The sequence below is a fragment of the Chrysochloris asiatica genome, unplaced genomic scaffold (assembly GCF_000296735.1).
Source record: "Chrysochloris asiatica unplaced genomic scaffold, ChrAsi1.0 scaffold00001, whole genome shotgun sequence".
Lineage (NCBI taxonomy): Eukaryota > Metazoa > Chordata > Mammalia > Afrosoricida > Chrysochloridae > Chrysochloris > Chrysochloris asiatica.
Genome location: NW_006408519.1, coordinates 21,492,773 through 21,515,380, shown reverse-complemented (window position 1 = coordinate 21,515,380; position 22,608 = coordinate 21,492,773). Strand labels below are relative to the sequence as shown.

Below are 22,608 nucleotides of genomic sequence, written 5' to 3'. Positions count from 1 at the left end.
CTCCCCAGGAAACCATACAGGGTCACTATGAGATGGAAACAACTCCACAGCACACAACAACATCTCCATCTTAGTCTCTGCGTGAGGCAAATGGTTAAATGCCAAATGTTGATAGTTCCAACACACCCAGCGATGCTGTGGAAGATAGGACTGGTGATATGCTTTTGAAGGGGCACTTGAAAACCCTATGGAATGCAATTCTACCCTGTACACATGGGGCCACTTTAAGTTGGAACAGACTAGACAGTAACTGACAACAATACCCCATTTTGCTCTGTCACAGGACTTTTGCAAAAATACATTTCAATGAAACTTTTTTCTAGCGATCCAGCTCCGAAGTTAAGATGGGCTACTTCCTTCACTTTCTCTTCTCCTCAATTTTGTCCCACCTCATTTTCCTTCCTTTGACCTCCCCCTCTACCTGGCACAAGTAAGTACAGTACTTGTAAAACTGTGAAGATGCTTCTTTACCATCTGCAAGCTTCATAAGGGCAGGTATTATTTTTGTTTGTATTCAGCACTAAATTCTGTGGCACAGAGAAGACCTTCTATAGATACTGACTTGACCGAATGAATAAATCTCTACCATCTACGAAGTTAAAGTTTTTATTAGCTTCGTTGTTAAAGAACCATTAAAATTAATTTTTGTCTCAGGTGTACACAAAGCTGTACAGTAAAAATTCTCTCCCTTAAAAGAAGTACAAGAATAAAGTTAACTCCACTAGTCACTTCATGGCCAAAGACCGCGCGTGCTCAACTTGTCCGCTCTTTGCAAGGCTTGAAGACCCACCAGCAAGTTAATCACCTTTGCGCTTGCTCAGTTTCAGGACCCACAAGCAGAGGGCGGGGTCCAAAGAAAAGGAAGTGATCACTGCGCCTGCGTCGCGCGTTCTAGGGCTTAGACTGGCTGCGCAGGCGCACAGGTACCATTTTGACCGTAAACATCCTGCCGATTTGAACCGAGGGTTTGGGCGGCAGGAAGAGCCGCGGCGTAACGGCAGCCATCTTGTTTGTTTGAGTGAATCGGAAAGGAGGCGGCGGCTGTGGCGGCGGCGGGAGCTGCTCCGAAGCTACACCACACAAGGGCTCCCCCCTCTCCCCGCCCCCTCCCCTAACCCTTTTCCCCTCCCCGGGCCAACCAGCCCGGTCCTACTCCTGGCGGAGAGCTAGGTAAGAAAATCGGCAGACCCCTTCTTTCCCTCCGGCTCCCTCCCCCCACCTCTGCCCCGCCGTCCAGCGGGCGGTCGGGGAGCTGGACTCCCGGGGACGGGAGGGCGAGAATGAAGGCAGCACTCGCCGCGCCCCCGGGGCAGGGGCCGTGCTGCCACCCTTGGAGCCCTGGAGCTGCGGCGCCGCCCGCCCAGGCCCCTTTGCCGGGGACTCGCTAGTGTCCGGGATCCGCACAGGCCAGGCCCGCAGCATCGCTTGTTCGGGAACAAATGGTTCTGGTCCATTCCAAAACTTATAAAAGGCGTCACTCTGCGGGGTCCCCGGCCGGCTGGTCACCGATCTCCAAGGAGGCGGAGGAAACCTGGGCTGGGAGGGAGACGAGGTTTGAACGATCCCGCTCTGGGCACCGGGCCGCCTACTTGTTGGTGAAAATGGCTGTCTGGGAAGACGCGGGATTCCGGGCGGTAGCAGGCGGCCGAGTGCCCGGCGCCCGCGATGCCCGCTCGGATCGCAGCCACAGTCGGCCGAGCGTGGCGAGGGGTCGGGGCTACAGCCGCCAGCCGGTGTGTCCATCTCTTTATGCGGACATTGTTCTGTTGGGAACATGAAATATTGACCAGATCAATGGAAGACGCGACGAGGGAACTTCACTTCGGATACTTCATCAGCTTAATTGGTTTCCCCCTAACTTTTCTAGTTTGTTTTTTTTTTTTTTTTTTTGAAGTGATTAAGAATAGTGGGTGTTGTAGAGCTGTTTGGGGAGATGGGTGTTTCGGACAAATGTTGGATGTTGTGTTCCTGCGAATGGTCTGCTGTGTTAGTGGGGTGGCACGGTCGGCGTGTGCTGCCAGACGCTCGGAGCAGCCTCCACGTTTGAAAGCTACGAATTTTAGACTCTAAAGCGCTCCAGAACGGACTTGCGGGGTTGGCTGTTTTTTTTGTTTTGTTTTAGCTTTTTAGTAAAGACGCCTTACTGTTGGCTTCCCTTTTGCAAGCGAAAGCTAAGGAGTGCACTCATCTCTCTTGCTACGGTTTAGGATCACTGAGTTTCAGAAAAAATAAGATCTTATTTTCTCTAAGTGTAAATGCCAGTGCGCTGTGTGAGACTGCAAGATCTTGGACGCAGGCTTAGAGAAGCTCTCTGTTGAGTTGTTACATATCTTTGTTTCATGCTGGAGATAACCAACCAGTAAGTATTTCTAAAAAGATGCTGAAGGAGACCTGTGCCATATCCATTTACTAGCTCCCTTAACAGTTTGTAGTTCCTTGACATGACAGCACTTCATAACTAATGGGCATACTGCTTTTTATACACAAGTCAGTTACATTGATACAATAACCTTTACATTTTTGTGTATTTATCAAAGCAGCACATGAGTTACAGTATAGCTTTTCACTCGAGTAGAGTTCTCTTGTAGTATTAAAGTTCAGAATCTTATTCCTAATGAATTCTTAATGAACAGAACTTAAAAGTTCTGAGAAGTCTCAACTTTTTCTACAAAAGGGACATTTTCTGATTTTTGAGAAATGGATTGTTTTTTTCCCCCTTAATGATATTCATCTCCAAATTGTTAGGCACATTCACGCTTACTGGTATAGTCAAAAGATTGCTGAGAAATTCCATCATCTTTCAATTCCATTTTCCTCTGCAGAGATTTTCTTGACCTTACTAATTTCATCAGCAAGGTGTCAGACATTGTGTTAGGCATTGTATTTTTAAATCTCCTATCCTTGTTTTGTGAACATTAGTCCCATTGTGGCACTGTAGGATAGGACTGTTAACCTGAGGTCAAGGTAGTTCAAACCCACCAGCTGCTCTTTGGGAATCCTATACAGAGTCACGTTGTCACTTAACAAATTACTGATTTTATAGATTAAAAAAGCTAAGACTCAGATGTCAAACAACGTTTTTTTCACTGTTGCAAGTAAAAGCTAGATTTGAAGCTAGGACTGATTGTAAAATACTTGGTCTGAATGTTAGGTGGTTCAGTGTGCAGGGTTAGAAGTAACTTTCTTACCTGTATCCCACCTTCACCCCTCAAAGAGATACACCTCTAGTCCTATCTGTTTGATACACAGTAAATCCCCAAATTTCAACCATCCAGGTTTTCATAACTAGGAAAATTGAACTACGTAGGTGAAATAGGGTAACTTGCTTGTTAATTGCAAAACAGAATTCTGTCTTAATTCCCAGTGTAGTTGATTTTACTTTGATTAGGTAATGTAGACTCCAAATTAAAGAAAGAAAAAATTCAAACAGTATGAAAGAGTAGATAGAGACCTCCTTTTCCTTGAAGACCCACTTTTCAGACATAACAGGTGTTACCAGATTCATGTGTACTCCAAAGATAACTATTTGATGGAAATGCTTGTAAAAATACAGAGAATACTCTCTGTTTTGTTTTGTTCTTAGTAACTAGTTGTTCTGCACTTACCTCGGAGAGTTTCCATGTTAGTAGAAATGTTACTAATTGTTACTGTTTAAAGTTCACGATGTATTTTGCTGTATTGATAATATAATATTCTGGAAAGGCACTAGTGTTGTAGTTAAAGTGTGATCTCTGAAGTTTAAGAGCCACTTCTCCCAAATACTAGTTTCTGACACTTCTGTTAAATACTAGTACCCTTTGGAATGGGCTCCAACGGAACAATTGTGAGGATAGTAGCGTACCAGGCAGTTTTGTTCTGTTGTGCATAGGGGTTGCTATGAGCTTAGAACCTAACCCAACGGCACCTAACATTAAGTACCTTTGGAAAATTACTTCTTTTATTTATTACTTCATCTGTAAAATGAGACTGAATTAACCTTATATGACTGAGTTAGATTAGCATATAACATTTACTACTTTCTTGGATTAATATACATTTCCAAGTAGATCTTTAGTTTGAATGATTAGAAATAAGATTTCTGATTAAGACTATGAGTTTGAAGTTTTCCTAAGATGTTGTCGAAAGCGCTTCAAAAAGGTCATACCAACTTCTCTAACCACTATTCCTGCCTCTCTGTTAAGGATTCAGCTGTGTGCCCAAAATATGTTGAACTCCTAATCCCTATACTTATGTATAGAAGTAGTTTTCTTTATTATGTTATGATACCATATTAGTTTAGAGTGTATCTTAAACCTCATCTCTCTCTCTTTTAACTTTTTACTATGAACTGAATGAAGGTTTATAGAGCAGATCATCAGTTTTACATTCATCCAATCATAGACTTTTTCCACGTGACTGCATCCCTTCACTGTAACATTACTTTTCCCACCGACTGTGTTTTTGTTTCCATTCCTCCTTTTCCACCCTTCTGAATTTTCTCTGTATGTAAATTCTGCCTTTTTGATTGTGAATGATTGACCATTCTGTGGTGTGTGGACCTACCTCACTTGTGTTTTGTCCTCCCTATATACCTGGAATCCTAGTGTGATGCTGTGGTTCAAACTCACCAGTTGCTCCTTGGAAACCCTGTACAGGGTCACTATGGGTCAGAATCGACTCGGCACTTGACAACAACAACAAAGTAAGATATAGAACATTGTCTTTGTGGACTATGTTGAAACCTCATCACTTTTGAGATATAAAAAGAGCAAATTAGATTAAGCATAGAGACAAGCAAGCATAAATGGGGAAAGACAGAGGAACAGAAGCTGAAAGAGATAAAAGCTTGTGTGCCACCCCCCCACCCCCACCTCGTGAGCAGAGAGAGCCTTTCCCTAGAGCCAATGTCTTGAATTCTGACTTCTAGCCTTCTAAATGATGAGGTGTCACTTTACAAACTAAGGTGTGCCTCACCCAAGCCAAGTATTTTCAATCTCTTCATATGGATGGGAAAACTGTATAATGAATAAGGAAGAGTATCAAAGAATTAATACCTTTGAATTATGGTGTTGCTGTAGACTATTGACTATACCATGGGCTACCAGAATGCCTCTTAGAAGCAAGAATGGAGAGACTTTGTCTTACTTTGAACATGTTATCAGGAGGGAGTGGAGAAGAACACATTGCTAGAGAGTTCATGGAAAAGAGAAAGACTCTCAGTGAAATTTGACACAAATGGTTTCAACAGTGAACTTGCTGTAGCAACAGTTGTAAAGATGGCACAGATGTGGGCAACATTTCATTTGGTTACACGGGGCACCTAACTACATCAGTGCAGAGAAAATTAATTTCTGTTTTGGTAATAAATTCTTGTTTTGATAACCATTTTTAAAGACTCCTAGCAAGTCGTTTTGGATTCATTACATAGGGTTTCCGAGGAGCAGCTGGTGGTTTTGAACTGCTGACCTTGTAGTTAGCAATCCAGTGCTTATCCTATAGCACCACAACACGACTCCTAAATAATTTTTTTTTTTAATTCCTGGATATGTTCTAAAGTAGCAGGTTTTCTGCCATTTCCCATCAGATGTTTTTTTAAACTCATTTGGAGTCTGCTGCTTTAGAAGAATTGATTCTGAAATCAGGAGAGTGCTCAAGTGCTCTGGTCCATATGCAGGGTTTCTGCTAAGATCTTTTGTGAGGATTTACAGAATTCAGAGTCTCTAAAGCCTACAGAGCTAATTAATCATCCTTTTTTTTTTTTTTTTTTGCGTATTAATGAGTCCTGGTGTGGGGCTGCAGAATAATGCACTGGACTACAAGGTCGGTTTGAATCTCAAGATCTGTGGTTCAAACTCACCAACTGCTTCTCGGAAACTACCCTGTACAGGGTCGCTATGAGTCAGGACCGACTCAACAGCACTTAAGAACAAGGACAATTTCGTTTAAAAGGTAACCATGATTGTGCTTTTAAATATAAACCAGTATTTGCTCTTCTGTCTTCTTTAGTTATTAGGGTAATTTTCTCTTGCTAATTGTTTCCCAGATTAATTTTAGCACTTTCCTGCTTTAATTATTCCCCTACCCCCATGCCAAGAAGACATCTATTTAGGAATCTTTTGCCTCTGCATAACTGGGATATTTTAGTCATGGTACTCTGACCGGCAGCTGGTGCTGGCCTTGAACTACTGACACCTGTTTTTGAAGTACCAGTATCTGTCATTTCTAAGATCTTCAGAATTTCTTACATCTGCCAATTATGGGATCATTTGGTATCTCATGTTTACTTACTCATTAATAGTTGTCATATGATGGGCAATGTTCTAGGAGCTAAGTATTAAGGTTTATTTATATTTTTTATATCTATTTGGAGCACAACTGTTCGTTTTCATACAGGAAACTTGAAGTTTGTCATGTATGACATGGCAACTAGATTTCTAAGAACATCTATATCTATAAATCCTGTACATTTTATTTATAATGCTAAGTATTTGACTACTGGGTGAACGGTTGGCAGTTCAAACCCACTTACTGGTGCCTCAGAATACAAGCTTGGCAAGACAAGATGCTTCTTGAAAGGTCGCAGCTTGGAAAACAGTATGGAACAGTTTTACAGTTAAAACGTGTGGAGTTACCTTGTATCAGAATCAATATGAGAGCAGCTAACAACAGACAGCTTCAGTTGATATGAACAAACTTTATAGAGTCTGGTAGTGTCGTGGTTACAAATCGGGCTGCTAACTTCAAAGTCAGCAGTTTTCAACTACCAGCAGCAGTTACGCTGGAGAAAGATGAGACTTTCTGCTCCCGTAAAGATATACAGTTTCGGAAGCCCTATAGAGGGTCGTTATGAGTCAGAACCGACTCCATGGCACACTACCACTGCCACCAGCTTCCTAGAGTAAATTCTTGTCCTAGTTTGTTATTCCTTAGTTTTTCTCTTAATTCCTGATTTGGGGAAAATAATTCACGTTAAGCAATTGATTCTTTTTTGTTTTTGCTTTTCTTTTGAGAAAATTGGCCTACTGTGAATTCGTGAACCCCTAGGAACAAGGATTCCCTAGGTGGCCCAAACTGTGAATGTTGGCTGCCAACCAAAGATTCATGGGTCAACTCTACCCTGAGGCTTGACTTTTACTCTGATAAACGTGGAGTTGTATTAAATCAGAGTTGATTCAGCACCTGGGTTTTTTGGGGGAATTTTTGTTTGGAAGCATGTGGTTCAGAAAAAGAAAATTTCATAGTACATTTTTTGTGTGTGTGCATCGTTAGAATGGGCACCGTTTTTAATTAAAAGTATAAACTGTTCTTGTTTGAGGAAAATTTAGTCTCAGAAAATATAAAAGTTAGCCTTAACTTATGCTTCTGAATCTACAAAATAAAAGCTAACAATATAAATTTTACATTTCCACCAGCAGTGTATGAGAGATCAGTGATTCTATCCTCAGAGCATTTGGTAATGCCACTATGGTGTAGGGGGCCCTGGTGATGCCGTGGTGAAGTTGATGCTGTTGAGGGAAGAAAGATGTGGAGCCAGTCTGCTCCCATAAAGATTTATTAAGTGCCCTCTAGTCGGTTCTGACTCATAGTAACCCTATATAGGGTTTCCAAGGAGTGTCTGGTGGGTTTGAACTACCGACCTTGTGGCTCAAAGTGACCCTGTGGTCCAGAGCATTATCCTGCAGTGCCACACCAGGACTTTCCCATAAAGATTACAGAGTTAGAAAAACTATAGGGCAGTTCCGTTTATTCTGTTTTATTAGAGTCCATATGAGTTGGAATCAGCTAAATGGCAAGGGTTTGGTTTTTGGTTATAGTAGAAAGGTGATATCACATTGTGGTGCTTAATTTGCATTTCCCGGATGGCTAATGATATTGAATATCATTTCGTGTCTTATTGGTTATCAGTGTATCCTCTTTTGTGACTTTACTTTTCATATCTTTTGCCATTTTCTAATTGGATTTATTATTTTTAATATATAGTTTTACTTGAATCCTTAAAAGCAAGACTTGGTCTCTGATACTTAGAATGTGTTGTCAGGAGGGATCAGTCCCTATAAGATGGATTGATTGGCATGGTGGCAGCAACAATGGGCTCAAACAAAACAGTTGTGGAAATGATCCAGGACCGGCAGTGTTTGATTCTGTTGTGCATAGGGTTGCTACGAGTTGGAACTGACTCAATGGCACCAAACAGCAACATTGAGTTTAAGAGCTTTATATAATAGGGGGCTTCAAAAAGTTGGTGGGAAATGAGAGTTTTTAAAAATGAGATTTCTCCATGAACTTTATGAAGTCTCCTTGTATGTTCTAGATCCAAGCTCTTGTGAAATAAGAGATTTCGTAGATTTCTTCCTAGTCTGTAGCTTGCCCATTTAGCGTAACAAAAGTTTTGTTTTTTTCTTTTCTTTTATTTTTATGGGTCCTACTTTTTTGTGTGTCATGTCTAAGAATTCTTAATTGAGCTTAAAGTCCTGAAGATTTTCTCCAGTTTTTTTTACCCCCTAAGTTTTTTAGTTTTGCATTTAAACCAATAGTTTATTGTGGTGTAAAGTATGAGGTTTAGGTAGGGAGTCTTTTTGGTCTGTGGGTATCCATTTGCTCCAATGCCATTTGTTGGAAAGATGATCCATATGCTTTTGAATTGTTTGTATCAAAAATCAGTTGCACATATGGGTAAACTAAATTCTCTGATTTATCGTTTTCAAAGGAAAATTGAGCCATTGGTGGTTTTGCCTTTCTTTATAAATTTTAGAATAAACTTGTCCATAATTTATTTTAATCACTTTTTCACTAGGATTTTGATAAGTTGCAGTGTCATGAAAAATTACACATATATTTAACCTGTACAGTGCAGCAGCCCACTTCTGGATATTGATCCTAGAGGAATGAAAATGTATATTCACCAGAAGTCTGTCAGTGATACTCATAATAACTGTATTTGTTGGTTATTATTACGTGCAGTGGAGTAGGTTCTGACTCAGCAATTCTGTATAGGGTTGTGAGTTTGAACTGCCAACATTTCAGTTCTGATGGCCTTGTGGTCCAGTGCTTATCTTACTGTGCCTCACCAGCACTCCAGTTGTATTTATAACAACCCAAAATAAAACAACCAGATATCCTTCAATGGGTGCCTGACTAATCAATCATATTATGGTTTGTCCATACCTTGGAATATGATTCAACCATAAAAAGGAACGAACTATTGATGCACAGATGAGTTTGTATGGATCGCAGCAGCATTATGCTGAGTGCCAAAAGCCATCCCAAAAGTCACATACTGTATTGTTGTTGTTAAGTGCCATCGAGTTGGTTCTGACCCATAGTGACCCTGTGTAGGGTTTCCGAGGAGCAGCTGGTGAGCTTGAACCACTGACTTTGCATTTCAAATGTCTTTGCAGTCTGGCGCATCAACCCACAGCGCCACACCAGGACTCCACCTACTGTATAACTCCATTTATATATAACACTTATAAAGTGACTGTTAAATATGAAGAACATTGGTGGTTGCTAAGGCTTAGGGATAGTCAAAGAAGTAAGGGGTGGTTGTGATTATAAAAGGTATAGGGAAAGAGTTCCTTGTGGTGATGGGATAGTTCTGTATTTTGATTGCAGTGGTGAGTTACACCAGTCTAGACAGGTAATAAAATAGAACCACATACACGTTTGTACAGTGTCCGTTTTCTAGTCTGATATTGTACTTAAATTATGTAGGATGTCACCTTTGGGGAAAACTGAATGGGACTTCGCCGTACTGTTTTTGCAACTTCCTGTGACTACATTGTAAAATGGAAAATGCGTTTGTTTTTTTAGAAATTATTTTCATGTGTTTAGTGTAAGTGTGCCTTGTGTCTTGCTGTGATCATGGAAATTTAACAAGATAGAATTTCAGTTGGGAAACTAGATTTGTTTTAATCTTTGAAAGAAGAAATTAAATAATGTAATATATTATTGCCGTGGAGTTCTGGTGTGGCGCTGTAGGATAGGCCATCAGGTCAATGGCTCAAATGTACCAGATGCATTTCAGAAGCCTACTACAGGGTCCCTGTGAGTCAGAACCAACTCGACAGCATTTAGCCAACAACAACATTGCCATGTAGACACCTGGTGGTGCTGCAGTGGTTAAACACTTAGCTACTAACTGAAAATCTGGTCGTTTGAACCCACCAGCTACTCTGCAGGAAAATAGGTGTGACAGTCACTCCTATAAAGATTGTTGTTGTTAAGTGCCTTCTAATTGCTTCCGACTCTGTGACCCTGTATAGTATTTCCGAGGGACTTTGTGTTTCCAATTGGTCTTGTGATTGAGTGCTTAGCATACAGTGAGTGACACAGGAAACCCTAAGAGGCGGGGCTCTGCCCGTCCTTACAAGGTTGCTATGGTTTCAAATCAACTTGATGGCAGTGATTTTTTTAAATTATTATCATGAGCTTAATATTTAAAATATATATAGACATTGCATATGCTACACCTTTTTAAGCCACAGCTTTTCTAAATTATCCACCTATGAAATAGGGCTAACCCATCTACTTACTTTTACTTTGTTGTTGTTAACTGCCTATAAGTTGTTTGGTTTTGACTCTATAGCAACCCTGTATAGGATTTCCAAAGAGCAGCTGGTGAGTTTGAACCAACGACCTTGTGGTCCAGTGCTTGGACAACAGTGTCATGCCAGAACTTCTTTTGCTGTTGCCCACATAGTAGCAATTACTGTACAGAGCTCTTAGGTAAGAATCTAAATTTTCAGTGGGGTTCTAGAAATGGCAATTTTTTATATTGATTAATATCTGTCTGTGTCTTTGTTTTGATTCTCACATGATACTTACGTTAACATTCTCCCCCCTCAGGTTTCCTCCTGTTTTATAGACAACCGCAACAATGTTCTACGCACATTTTGTTCTCAGTAAAAGAGGGCCTCTGGCCAAAATTTGGCTAGCGGCCCACTGGGATAAGAAGCTGACCAAAGCCCATGTGTTCGAGTGTAATTTAGAGAGCAGTGTGGAGAGTATCATCTCACCCAAGGTATGTTTGATGCTGATATTTTTATTCACTTTGCCAACTGTCTGCTGACATGTTCAATCAGACTCTGTAAAATGACCTTTTAGGTAGTCATTGTTTTACCTGCAGTTAATTTACCTGCATTAATTGCAGGCATACTTGCTGTTCTATGCTAGATAGGTTTTGATATGAACAGTTTTTTATATTGTTTCTCCTAAAAAATTCTTGCAACTGCATGAATATTTTCATTTGCCTGTTTTAATGGCAGACAAGTATGACATGGGTCAGTATCCAAATATTTTTGCTCTTTCTAGGAGTGTATGTATGTTCTTCATTTAGGAACTTAAAAAATAGTCAAAATAAGGGACTATAAATCAATGTTAGAGGAGTCCAGGGAGACTAAGATAATGCCTCTGATGCCAGATTGTGTCATGGATAGCAAATTCCGTTCCACACACCAGCTGCATCTTATGGGAATCTCAGCCACTTTCCCTGTTCAGTCCAGATCCCAGCTGTTCTATGGCCCCTCCTATTTCTTGGGTCAAATAATTTCTTGAAATAACTCAAAAATATAGAGAAAGGGCTATCTTGAGAAGAGGGATACAAACACACATGATTTGCTCTGACTGTCCTTACCTTATCTGCCTTGTTTTTATTGACATCTCTAAAACTATTCTGAAGCTGTGGTTTCACAAATGGTATAACTTAAAGTAATAGGGGTTTTTTTTGTTCTAAGCAAGAACCTTTAAAACAGGCAGACTAATTACCAGTTCATTGAAAAATAGATATTTTAATTAAAAAAAAAAGTTTGGACAAGGGAGAAGGGTACGAGCAGAACGTGGGTCCCTATCAAGAGAAGCAGCAACACCAGATATGGAGAAATAGAACAGCTAAGGACTCTAGACTCATGGAAAGAGAAAGGCTGTGTGCTGGCGGCCAGGTATTTCTGGCCAGGAGGCAGGCTTGCAGAATGTGCCCTTTGGTTTGTTAAATGACTATAGATTCCTGAGTGTTTTGTCCCATCCCCACCCCCCAAAAAAAACAGAGGGAATAGAAGCAAATACTATTGAATGATGATGCATGAAGGAGATTGTAATCATTGCAATGAAACAGTGAGTGTAAAATCAATGTTTTCCCATGTAAGTTATCACTCAATGCACAATAAAGTCTTTTTTAAAAATATATGGAGAACTAATGCAAAAATAAAGGAAAGGTCCTCAAATATAATTGATATACTTGGTATGTGTAAAATTGCTTGTGTTTTAAGGCTCCTTTTTTGGAACTTATATATGTCTGCACACACTCAAATAGCCCTGTTGTTAAAACCTTTCAGATTACAGTTGTGTTCTCAACATTGGAACCATCCTACTGAAAATTACTACTTAAGAGTTGTTAGTACCTTCACATCACTTCCGACTCATAGCGACCCTGTATAGGGTTTCTCAGGAGCATTTGGTGAACCGCTGACCTTCTGCTTATCAGTCCAGTTCTTATTCTGCAGCACCACACCAAGACTGTGCTGGCATAATGTTTTGTTTTGTTTTTAAGATGAATGGTTGTGTATTGCTGGAATAGTGAGGGAATCTTAGAAGAATTAAGCTGGATATAGAGCAGAGAATTGTTCCCAAAAAAGGTATAAAGACAGGTGTGTATTTGAAGTAAGGGAAATGAAAATCTATGCTTAGAGCAAATTCTAACCTTTACATTTGTGTGTAGACTTTTGCTAGTTTTAGATTGACAACTGGTGAAATTCATTGTTAGAGTAATGGATTATGAGCTGCCCTGCAATTCAAATCTACCTATCACTCCTCACTCAGGAGAGAGTTGAGACTTTCTGCTTCCATAAAGATTTACAGCCTAGGAACCACTCAACAGTGTCGCTAGGAGTTGGAACCAACTCCATGGCACACAAGTACCACATTTCTCCTATCTTCTTTAGAAAACAAAACAATACTAATTTGAAAACTTCGCTAAAATGAAAAACCTTGCAAAGAAAAATGACCTGTAAATCCTCCCACCAAGAGAAATCGTTTATTATATTTTTGTGTGCCTTTTTTTTATACATGCATGTAATGTGCACATAATTTTTCTTTTTGTATGTGTACACAACTGCATGATATTATTTTGTAACAAAACTGCATTCAGAGGAATCTGATTGTTTTAATGGTTGCTTTGAAGAGGGTCATTATCTCTTAACCCACAGAATTAAAACACAAAAAACTTTCAAGTAGACTTGGCCTAAGATAAGGTAATTTTGTTGTTAAGTGCTATCCAGTAAGTTCCAACTCAAAACAAACCTGCACAGCTTTTCTAAAGAGCCAGCTAGTGAATTAGAACTGCCGGCCTTGGGGCTCAAACCAATATTGTGGTCTAGTGCATAATCCTGTAGTGCCACAAATTCACTATAAAAATACTAATATGTAAATAAACAAACGTATATACTGCATTCCCTTTTTGGTTATGTAAAAAGACCTGAATTCCAAACACCTTTGGACCCTAGAATTTTAAAATAAATAATCAATGGATTTATAATTTGTATTGGATGTGCTGTTTTTTTCTTACCTGTCTCTTCGTTTTGGTTTTTGTTGTCCAGTGCATAAACCCACAGCACTGCTTTGTTTTTGTTGTTGTTAAGTGCCATCGAGTCGATTCCAACCCATAGCGACCCTGTGTAGGGTTTCCGAGAAGCGACTAGTGAGCTTGAATTGCCGAGCTTGCCACTAGTTCATATTATTTCTAACCATACTTCTTACTCTTTACATGCTTACATCTGTAAATCAACGCTCAGAAATATAATTGCTGGGCCAATGATACAGCTAAGATTTCTAACACATAGCAACCATTTGCCCTCTGGAGAGCTTGTACCACTGTGCACTGCTGATTGAACTATATGAGACCACGATGGGCTGTTTTTTTATTTTTTTTTCTAGGTATGCTTATTGAGAGAAGTTAATGGACAGGGGAGGAAATCCAACTTTTGATTTGAAATTGATACATGTGCCTAATCTTTAACATTTCATGAGCAAATACTAACGAGCTTTACCTCAAAGGATACCGTTTTGTTTTTGTTTTTTTTTTAAGTATGTGCCAAGTACTTTGTATTCTATTAGGGACACTACCAAAATAGTACGAGACAATTTAATCTTAAGAGGCCTTTACTTAGGAATATATGACAGTGTGTACGAAACAAGGCATATGGTTCAGGAATAAAGTAGATTAGCGTGTATATGTAAGAATTGGACTTCTGGTATGGCACTGCAAGATCAGCACTAGACTGCAAACCTCAAGGTTGGCAGTTCAACCCCACCAACTACTCCTTGGAAAACCCTATATAGGGTTGAGTCAGAACAGACTACAGCACTAAAACTACAACGGCAGTGTAAGAATTACTTACATTTTAAAAAACAACATTCCTAAGTAGAAGTTTGTTTCATTGGTTTTGTGTTTTTCAGCTGTGACAAAATAAAGATATTTCCACAAGGTGGATTTCTGATGTTTGCTGGTGACGATGTGCAGTTCTTGTGGGAGAATGCTTTTTTGTTATAATAAGTGTCAGACATGGTTCCATTGCATCAGCGCCACACGCTCTCCCTGGCGCCTCCTCCCTCTTCTCACCACTGTCCTCTCCCTTTCTTTCCTTCCACTTCCCTCTCTTCAGTCATTTGATGCTGCCCTCTGCAGAACTAACCTGAGTAACCTCTCCTTGTTATACCTACCTAGTCTCCCAGCAGGAGTTAGCTCAGCCACCTACTTCCTGCTTATACTCTGAACTAAACTAATCCCAAAAACAGTTGCTAATTCCTGACACGATGATAATGAGGAACAGAGATTTTTCACCTCCTTTCTTAAATGAAAGTGCAGTCAATCCTATTTTAATTTAAAATTTATCTCCTGATATTATACCTTAAGAGTAGGTTCTTTTTTTTCAGAGAAACAATATTTTGATTATGGACTACTTTTCATATCAGTGGTTTATCATTAGATAAACACATTTGTTAAAATTTCAGGTATATATTTAAGAATACTTAGCAGCAAACATAATTTGTGCTGTAACCGAGAAAATGGCTATAAATATAAATGACAAGCCAACTAGTCATTATAACATTTTATAAATAACAATATATTAATCATAACAAACTGAATAAATCTTTTTTTTTTAATGTTTTATTGTGAATTATGTGATCGTTTACATGGGAGAACATTAGTTTTGCATTCATTCTATCGTATATTGTCTCTCATTGCCATGGTTACAATCCCCTCCATGCAATCCTTCCCCACCCCATACCCCCCAGGTCTTCAGCACACAATCGCTCTCCTTCTCTGGATCTAAAGTCTCCAGCTGCTCCATCGCTCCACGTCATCATCTCTGGCTCCATTTCAGGCATCACTGCTTCTCTGGGTAGGGTCCCGCTCTATGCTCTTCTCCCTTGATGGTCCTAGGGACCTCCGCTCCTAGACTGAAAAGTGAATCACTCCCCTCCTTGCTATAAAACGTCTGCCTTTACATTTCCAACCCTCACAATCAGTCCTGATAACAATTATTCACTATTGTATCATAAGAGACCTCTCTGCATTTCATTGCGTCAACCCCGCCTAGACAGATTGAATACTACTTACTGGAGATTCTACCTTCCTCCATGCCCTCTGGATCTAGGTTCCCTCTTGAAAGCTTGTAAGACAGTCACTTCTTGCCTTTGTAGCCCCCCCCACCCCCATTTTCGGTAGCCTATGTCCAAGTTGCCCATCCCTGTCTACTCTGTGTGTGGAGGGTGTGGGAATGATCGCTTGAAAGGACAAGCAGACCAACCTGGAGTGGCTAGAAGAACAGAAGATGCTTCTTGAAAGAAAGACCTACAGGAAAAATATAAAACAACATAGGCAGACCGACTGTTACTACAAGAACAAGCAACATGCTTGCCCAGGAAACATCAAGGCAAGTGGTCGGGTCCCCTCAGTGCAAACCCCCTTCCAAGACTAAGACTCAGTGGGAATATATGTTCTGATTGGTGACCACGCTCGACACCGATAAGGGAAGTGAGGGAAAAACAGCAGTGAAGCAGTGAGCTAAGTGCTACAACGTTCAATAGACTTCTGTGAACCCGCGTGAAAACCTGGTTTGCCAGCAGTGTGGCAAGACCTGGGGACTCTTGGGTCCAGAGTCAGTGACATAGCCACATATGAAGCATCCAGCTGATAAGAAGAGAGGCATATGCATAAGAACACCCACACTTGGCAGATAATACCCACTTATCCTGGCTTCAATGACTGGATGATCAGAGCTCAACCAGAAGTAAAAAGAAGAGGGAAAAGAAAAAAGGTATTCTCATACAATTTGATGAACTTGACCTATACCTATGGAAGCAGTAGCTCAAAAGAGGGAACAAGTCCTGAAACTGAATAAATCTTAACCATTTTTGTCATACAAAGTTTTATAAAATAAAACTTGAATAAATCTTAACCATTTTTTCTACCTTAAAATTGGTACATTTCTTGGTATGATTTAGAAAATTATTTGGGAAATTAGACTTTAGTTCTCTTGTTCCCTCAACAAGTTTTTCTTTTACAACCAAAGGAAATTTTTTAAAAAAATAAAATATTTTTCATTATTTATTTTTGTATTGTGGTTTGGTTGAAATCAAAGTGAACTAGTTTTCCATTTGACAGTTCATGTACGTTTTGTTTCTTGGCATTAATTGCAATCCATCAGTATAACAGCGCTGTTTTCACTGCCTTCCTGGGTTCTCTGTATCCATTCATCCTTTTTTGTCCCTTCCCGCCTTCTGGTTTTTGCTTTGGGGCAAATGCTGCCTTTTGGTCTCATATAGTTAATCATTAGGGAGACTATGTGCCTCACAAATGTTATTGCCCACTTTATAGGATTGTCTGTTGTTTAGCTGAAAGATGTTCCTTGGGGTGGGGGTGTTCAGTTCCAGGGTTGAAAGGTTTCTAAGGGCCACAGTCTGGAGGGTTCTACCAGTAAGTCTTGGGGTTTTTTAATTGTTTGTTTTGTTTTGGGGATGATTTGAGTTTTCTGCTACATTTTTCTCTAATTCTGTTTAGGACCTTCTGTGATCCCAGTGAGAGGGGTTAGTAGTGGTACCTGGATACCATCTGGTTCTTCTGGTCTTTGGGTAGTGGAGGCTGTGATCCTAGTCCTTTGGACTCTTTGTTTCATTGAGTCTTTGGTTTTCTTCACTCTTAAAATCCAGCTGGAAAGAGACCAATGTTTTATCTGGATGGCTACACTTTAGCTTTTAAGACCCCAGTTGCTGTTCATGAAAGTAGAGTGTAGGAAAACATTCTTTTTGAATTTTATTATACCAATTCACTTAGCTGTCCTCTAAGGTAAGGTCCTGAGCCCTCAACTCAAGTTACTCATGCTCTCAAGGTGTTGGCTATGGTCAAGAAGTGTTCATAACTTGGCTTCTGTACTTTATTTGTTAAGTGCCATCAAGTCGGTTCTGACCCATAGCAACCCTGTCAAGGGTTCCTGAGGATGGCTGGTGAGTGTGAACCACCAACCTTGTGGTTCAAACCTACATTGCAGTCCAGTTCGTTAGGCCACAACGCCACACTAGGATTCCATACCTGGATATATTTACAGCACACAGAAATACCCTCTGCCAGATGAATATATGTGCTTATAGATGGGGTCCTTCCTATACCTGCTCAACCTACCCGTTTGCCTGTGTGTCCACCCTTAGATTATTTGTGACTTGTTTATTGCAGTATTGTATGTGTAATAGTATTTACCTTTGTTGTTCATAACTTGTATACCTCTCAGTATCTGCTTTCCCTTCACCCAAATTAATGTGTAATGACTTTCTGTTGTTTATTGAGTCGGTTCCAACTCCTATGACCCTATGCACAGCAGAACGAAACACTGCTTGGTCGTGAGCATTCCTCACAATCATGTTTGAGCCCACTGTTGCAGCCACTGTGTAATCTATCTTGTTGGGGGTCTTCCTCTTATTCATTGATCTTCCACTTTACAATGCAGGATGACTTTCTCCAGGGTCTGGTTCCTCCTAATAATGCATCCAAAGTACAAGAGACAAAAATCTCACCACCCATGCTTTTAAGCAGCATTCTAACTGCCTTTCCTCCAAGACAGATCACAACCAGAGGAATTTTAATCACTCTGCTGAGCTAGAGTGCTTACTTGTCTCATTCCTTCCCAGCTACCGCTTTTCACATCACACATTGCATTCCAGCATTGATGAAGAAGACCTGCCTTGGAGAGAAAATAGGCTGGGAAAATCTTCCTCACAAACTCTTGGTTGCCTTTACACTTAACTAATCAACGGGGTTACTCAAGAGCAAGCATTAGCAGAACGGAATTCGATCTTCCAAGTCTGGGAATATAACATTTTCCAAACAAAATCGGGTTACTTAGCCAAGAGGAAGTTATGGCCACCAGTAAGCAGATACAGAGTTATCCCACAAACAGTGTTATTAACACACCACGTACCCCAAAGTGTGTTAATGACACTGTTTGTGGGATACTTCTGTATCTGCTTTATAGCTATTTCACATGTTTGTTACTTTATGGATTGCTGTCTAGTCTGTCTTCAAAGGGCATACTCAGGGAATTGACAGTTGTAGGAAGTGAGAAAAACCATGTAGGTGATTTTGCTTCAAAATAAAAGGCATATGGATATGATGTAAAAACTGACTATAAATTGCACGAAATAGATGAACATACAATTATAAAATTAACTTTATAGATTAGATTAATGCTCATATTTATTTATAGGTGAAGATGGCACTTCGAACATCAGGACATCTCTTACTGGGAGTAGTTCGAATCTATCACAGGAAAGCCAAATATCTCCTTGCAGACTGTAACGAGGCATTTATTAAAATAAAGATGGCTTTCCGTCCAGGTATTGTTGAACTTTTTTTTTTTTTTTAACTCTGGTGTGTCGGTAGCAGCTCAGTGTAGAAAACTGCTAAGCACATATTCTAGAATAGCACGTTTGATTTGATTGTTTTAATTTTAATACATAGAATCCCTCAATTATAGATCAAAGCTTGGAGAGGAAATGGTTCAAGTGAAGAAATCAACTGTATTTTCGTTTGTTGTATCTCTGGAGAAGTAGCGTACCCCCGCCCCCCTTTTTTGTTTCTTGGCTATTTAAAAATAAAACAACTTCCCCCCTCCCCCCAGCATCTTACATAAAACTGAGTCACCCAAGGTTGAAAACTCATTTTTCTGTGAATTTTTTAATGTAATTGTTGTTAAATGCCGTTGAATCAGTTCCATGCATAGCAACCCTGTATAGGGTTTTTGAGGAGCGGCCGGTGAGCTTGAACCACAACTCCAAACATAAAATATTAAGATTCTAATTTTCCTGAAATTTTTTCATGTGCTCTTAAATTTAAATTTACATTTAACCTAAGTTATTGAGCCTTTTCATTAAATGTCTTCTGTAGGTTTTTGAATCCATGATAAAATTTGATTCTAATTAAAGTAATCTTAATGAATAGTATTAATGTCATTTTCATTAAGATTACAGTGTTTTCTACTGGTTATATTCTGGTATTTCAGTTTATTTTAATATGTAAAGTCAAGTTTAAGGTGTAGAAATAAAATACTTTTGGACAAAGATGGTGGTTATACTAAGCTAATTGAATGATTTCTAACATGACACCACTATGTGCATTTTAAGTAACTTGTTTTTGTTTGCTTTTGCCTCTTAGAAGCAATATATAATATTGTTATAGACAATTTGGAAAAATACATTTAAAAACTTAATGTATAAAAATCACATAATCTCATTCTACAACAGTCACTTAATAATGGGGGTACTCCTTCATTGTCATTCCTTCTCCTCATAAAGTGCATGCTTATTGGGAAGTGTTACTATTTATTTGATGGCATGAGTATTTTAAAGATATTTCTACATAACTCATAATTATTAGTGCTTTGACAATTAAGAGAACACAAAAGTACTTTTTCTTCAGAGTACTTTGTATATGTTGCCAACATTTTTAGAATCTATATAATCTTTGGATATTATACTGACTTTTCCTCCTTTGAATCCCTAAATAATCTATGGTGTAGCTTGGACCTTCAGATTTAGCATTTCTTTTCCAGGTGTTGTTGACCTGCCTGAGGAAAACCGGGAAGCAGCTTATAATGCCATTACCTTACCAGAAGAGTTTCATGATTTCGATCAGCCACTTCCTGACTTGGAGTATGTCTCTCTTTCATTCTTTTTAAAACATTTTTTATAGTTGAGGCTTCTTTATGTATAATTTTTAAGAATGTTTTGCCATTGAGTTAAAATGTAGCTTAAATGTTTTGCTTGGGTTACTTTATAAATATAAAAGATATATCCTAGAAAATGTTTTTTCTCTAAGAAATCATGTAGAAGATGTCATCTTTAATGGAACTAAGGTTTGAGAATTCTGATTTACTTAGAGCAAAGCTTGTGTAAATTATACAATTGTCCAGGTATGTGCTTTGCATACTAATATCCATAAATTTGAACTATTTCATGATTTTTTTTTTTTTTTTTAAAGAAATATTCATATGCAGTGTTGTGCTACGCCCTTATTAGTTTATTAGTCTGGTGTTTTTGGTCAGACTATAATCAGAGCAACAATTGTTCTGTTCCTAAATAAGCATGAGATAACTTTCTGTGAAGAGGAGCAGCACATACAACACATATTTAAGAGGAGAACGTTGTACAGAGACGCATTATAACAAGAGCACTTTGGTATTCAGTCCTTAGAACTTGCTGTTACATCATGATGGGGAATGTGACTGTAACTTCTCATGTAACTGAGTAGCACAGTTGACAGCCAGGAAACATTCAGACTCCAAGCTTTCATCTCCTTCATACCATGCTTTATTTAAGGCAAATATCTCTGCTTTTTGAAATCATCTCTTAACTCCTAATTAGCAGAGTAAGTTTATGATTTACTATTTTGATTTGTGTGTGTTAATACTAGGCACTTTTACACACTTCTTGTTTTAGTAAGTTTTTATCTTGGAAATTTTTTAACCTACATAAAATGTAGATTCATATAAGGAACCCCATGTACTCATCATCTAGTTGCTTTGATTATCAATGTATTTTTATTTCATATGTGTTTTCCCAGTTTAACCACTCCCAGTGGGTTGTTTTAAAGTTAAGAATGTATTTCATTGTGTGTCTCTTTAGAGATAAGCAGTTTTTCAAACTTAGCTGTGGTGATGGTTGTGTGCCACTGAGTCAGTTCCAGCTCATAGCAAATCCTGTAGAATTTCCAAGACTGTAAATTTTCACAGGAGGTGAAGGTATCATCTTTTTCCCTGGGAACTCCTAGGATATTCGAACTGCTGTTCTTGGGGTTAGCAGCCCTGGTTGTAATCCACTATGCTATTAGGGCTCCTTTCAACAGGAGCTTTATTTAAGACGCATATTTAAGAGCCTTTATTTAAGGCTCCTTTGTTGTTGTTAAGTGTCATGGAGTTGGTTCCAACTCATAGCAATCCTGTATAGGGTTTCTGAGGAGCAATTGCGTACAGAGGACTAAAAAAATCCCTATTGCCATTGTTTTTAAACTAGAGAAGGAAGGAAAGAGGTAATTATTTAAATATTTGAGAACATAGTCAACATTCCTTACTAGAAAACTCATGTTAAATAACATTTGCACAGTACATATAGTTTATAGTACAGTAGCCATGTTATGTTTCTGGGGTTTTTTAATTGATTTTAAAAGTAATTCCTTAATATAATATCCAGTAAGTATTTGAAAAAATACCCAGTTGGCACCGCTTGTTTGAATCCAGGTCTGCACAAAGTCCACAGTTATTGCATTGGCTGGTATGTATAGATAATCTTTCTTAAGAATGCATACTAGCCATGCCTCACTCTGAAGGTTTTTATACCTTGTTGTTTATTTGCTGAACAGAGCTGTTCATTTGTTTTTCAAGTTCTGTATTTGGCCAATGCTTTTCCAAGTTAAGGAGCTTTGGTAACACTGTAGGTGGACTGCTCACCGCATACCTTCAAGGGAGAAAGATGACACTGCCTGCTACCATAAAGATTTATAGCCTCTAGAACCTTAAGGGGAGTCCTGGTGTGGCGCTGTGGGCTAATGTGTCAGACTTAAAAGTCATTTGAACTGCAAGGTTGGTGGTTCAAGCTCACCAGAGGCTCCTTAGAAACCCTATTCAGGGTCTCTGTGGGTGGGAACCGACTCGACAGCACTTAACACCACCAACAGAACCATAAGGAGCAACTCTGCTCTGTCCTGTAGGGTCGTATGAGTCAAAATTGACTGCATACCATTCATTGGCTTTTGTTCCAAGTTGATATTTAACATGTGATTTATGTTTTTTATTCAATATTCTTAAACAGTATGAGGAGTCAGTTTCACTTATTAGAGAAAGGAACTAACTCAGAAAAATTAGGTGACTTTGCAGAGTTCGCACAACCTTTAAGTTGCAGGGTTCTGATGAAAATCCATGTGTTATTGTCTAGCTCATAGATTTCTAAGTTTTTCTTCTATGCACTGTGTTGCTTTATGTGCTAACTTTAGTATGTTCCATTATAATTGCTGGTCATGAGTGCTACATGAGGAGGGTTCAAAAAGTTCATGGAAAAACCTCATTATTGTCCGATTCTGTTTTACCATGA

At 39.1% G+C, this 22,608-nt stretch overlaps 1 protein-coding gene across 1 annotated transcript in view; it reads left to right on the top strand.

Annotated features, from left to right (window-relative positions):
* Positions 1-913: 913 nt before the first annotated feature.
* Positions 914-22,608, top strand: part of RAD21 (RAD21 homolog (S. pombe)) — a 38,797-nt gene continuing 17,102 nt past the window's right edge. Inside the window, exons 1-4 of the mRNA XM_006830664.1 lie at positions 914-1,170; positions 10,825-10,999; positions 18,732-18,861; positions 20,076-20,175. Of these exons, the coding sequence (XP_006830727.1) occupies positions 10,856-10,999; positions 18,732-18,861; positions 20,076-20,175 (374 nt within the window). The 5' untranslated portion in view covers positions 914-1,170; positions 10,825-10,855. The remainder of the gene's footprint in view (positions 1,171-10,824; positions 11,000-18,731; positions 18,862-20,075; positions 20,176-22,608) is intronic.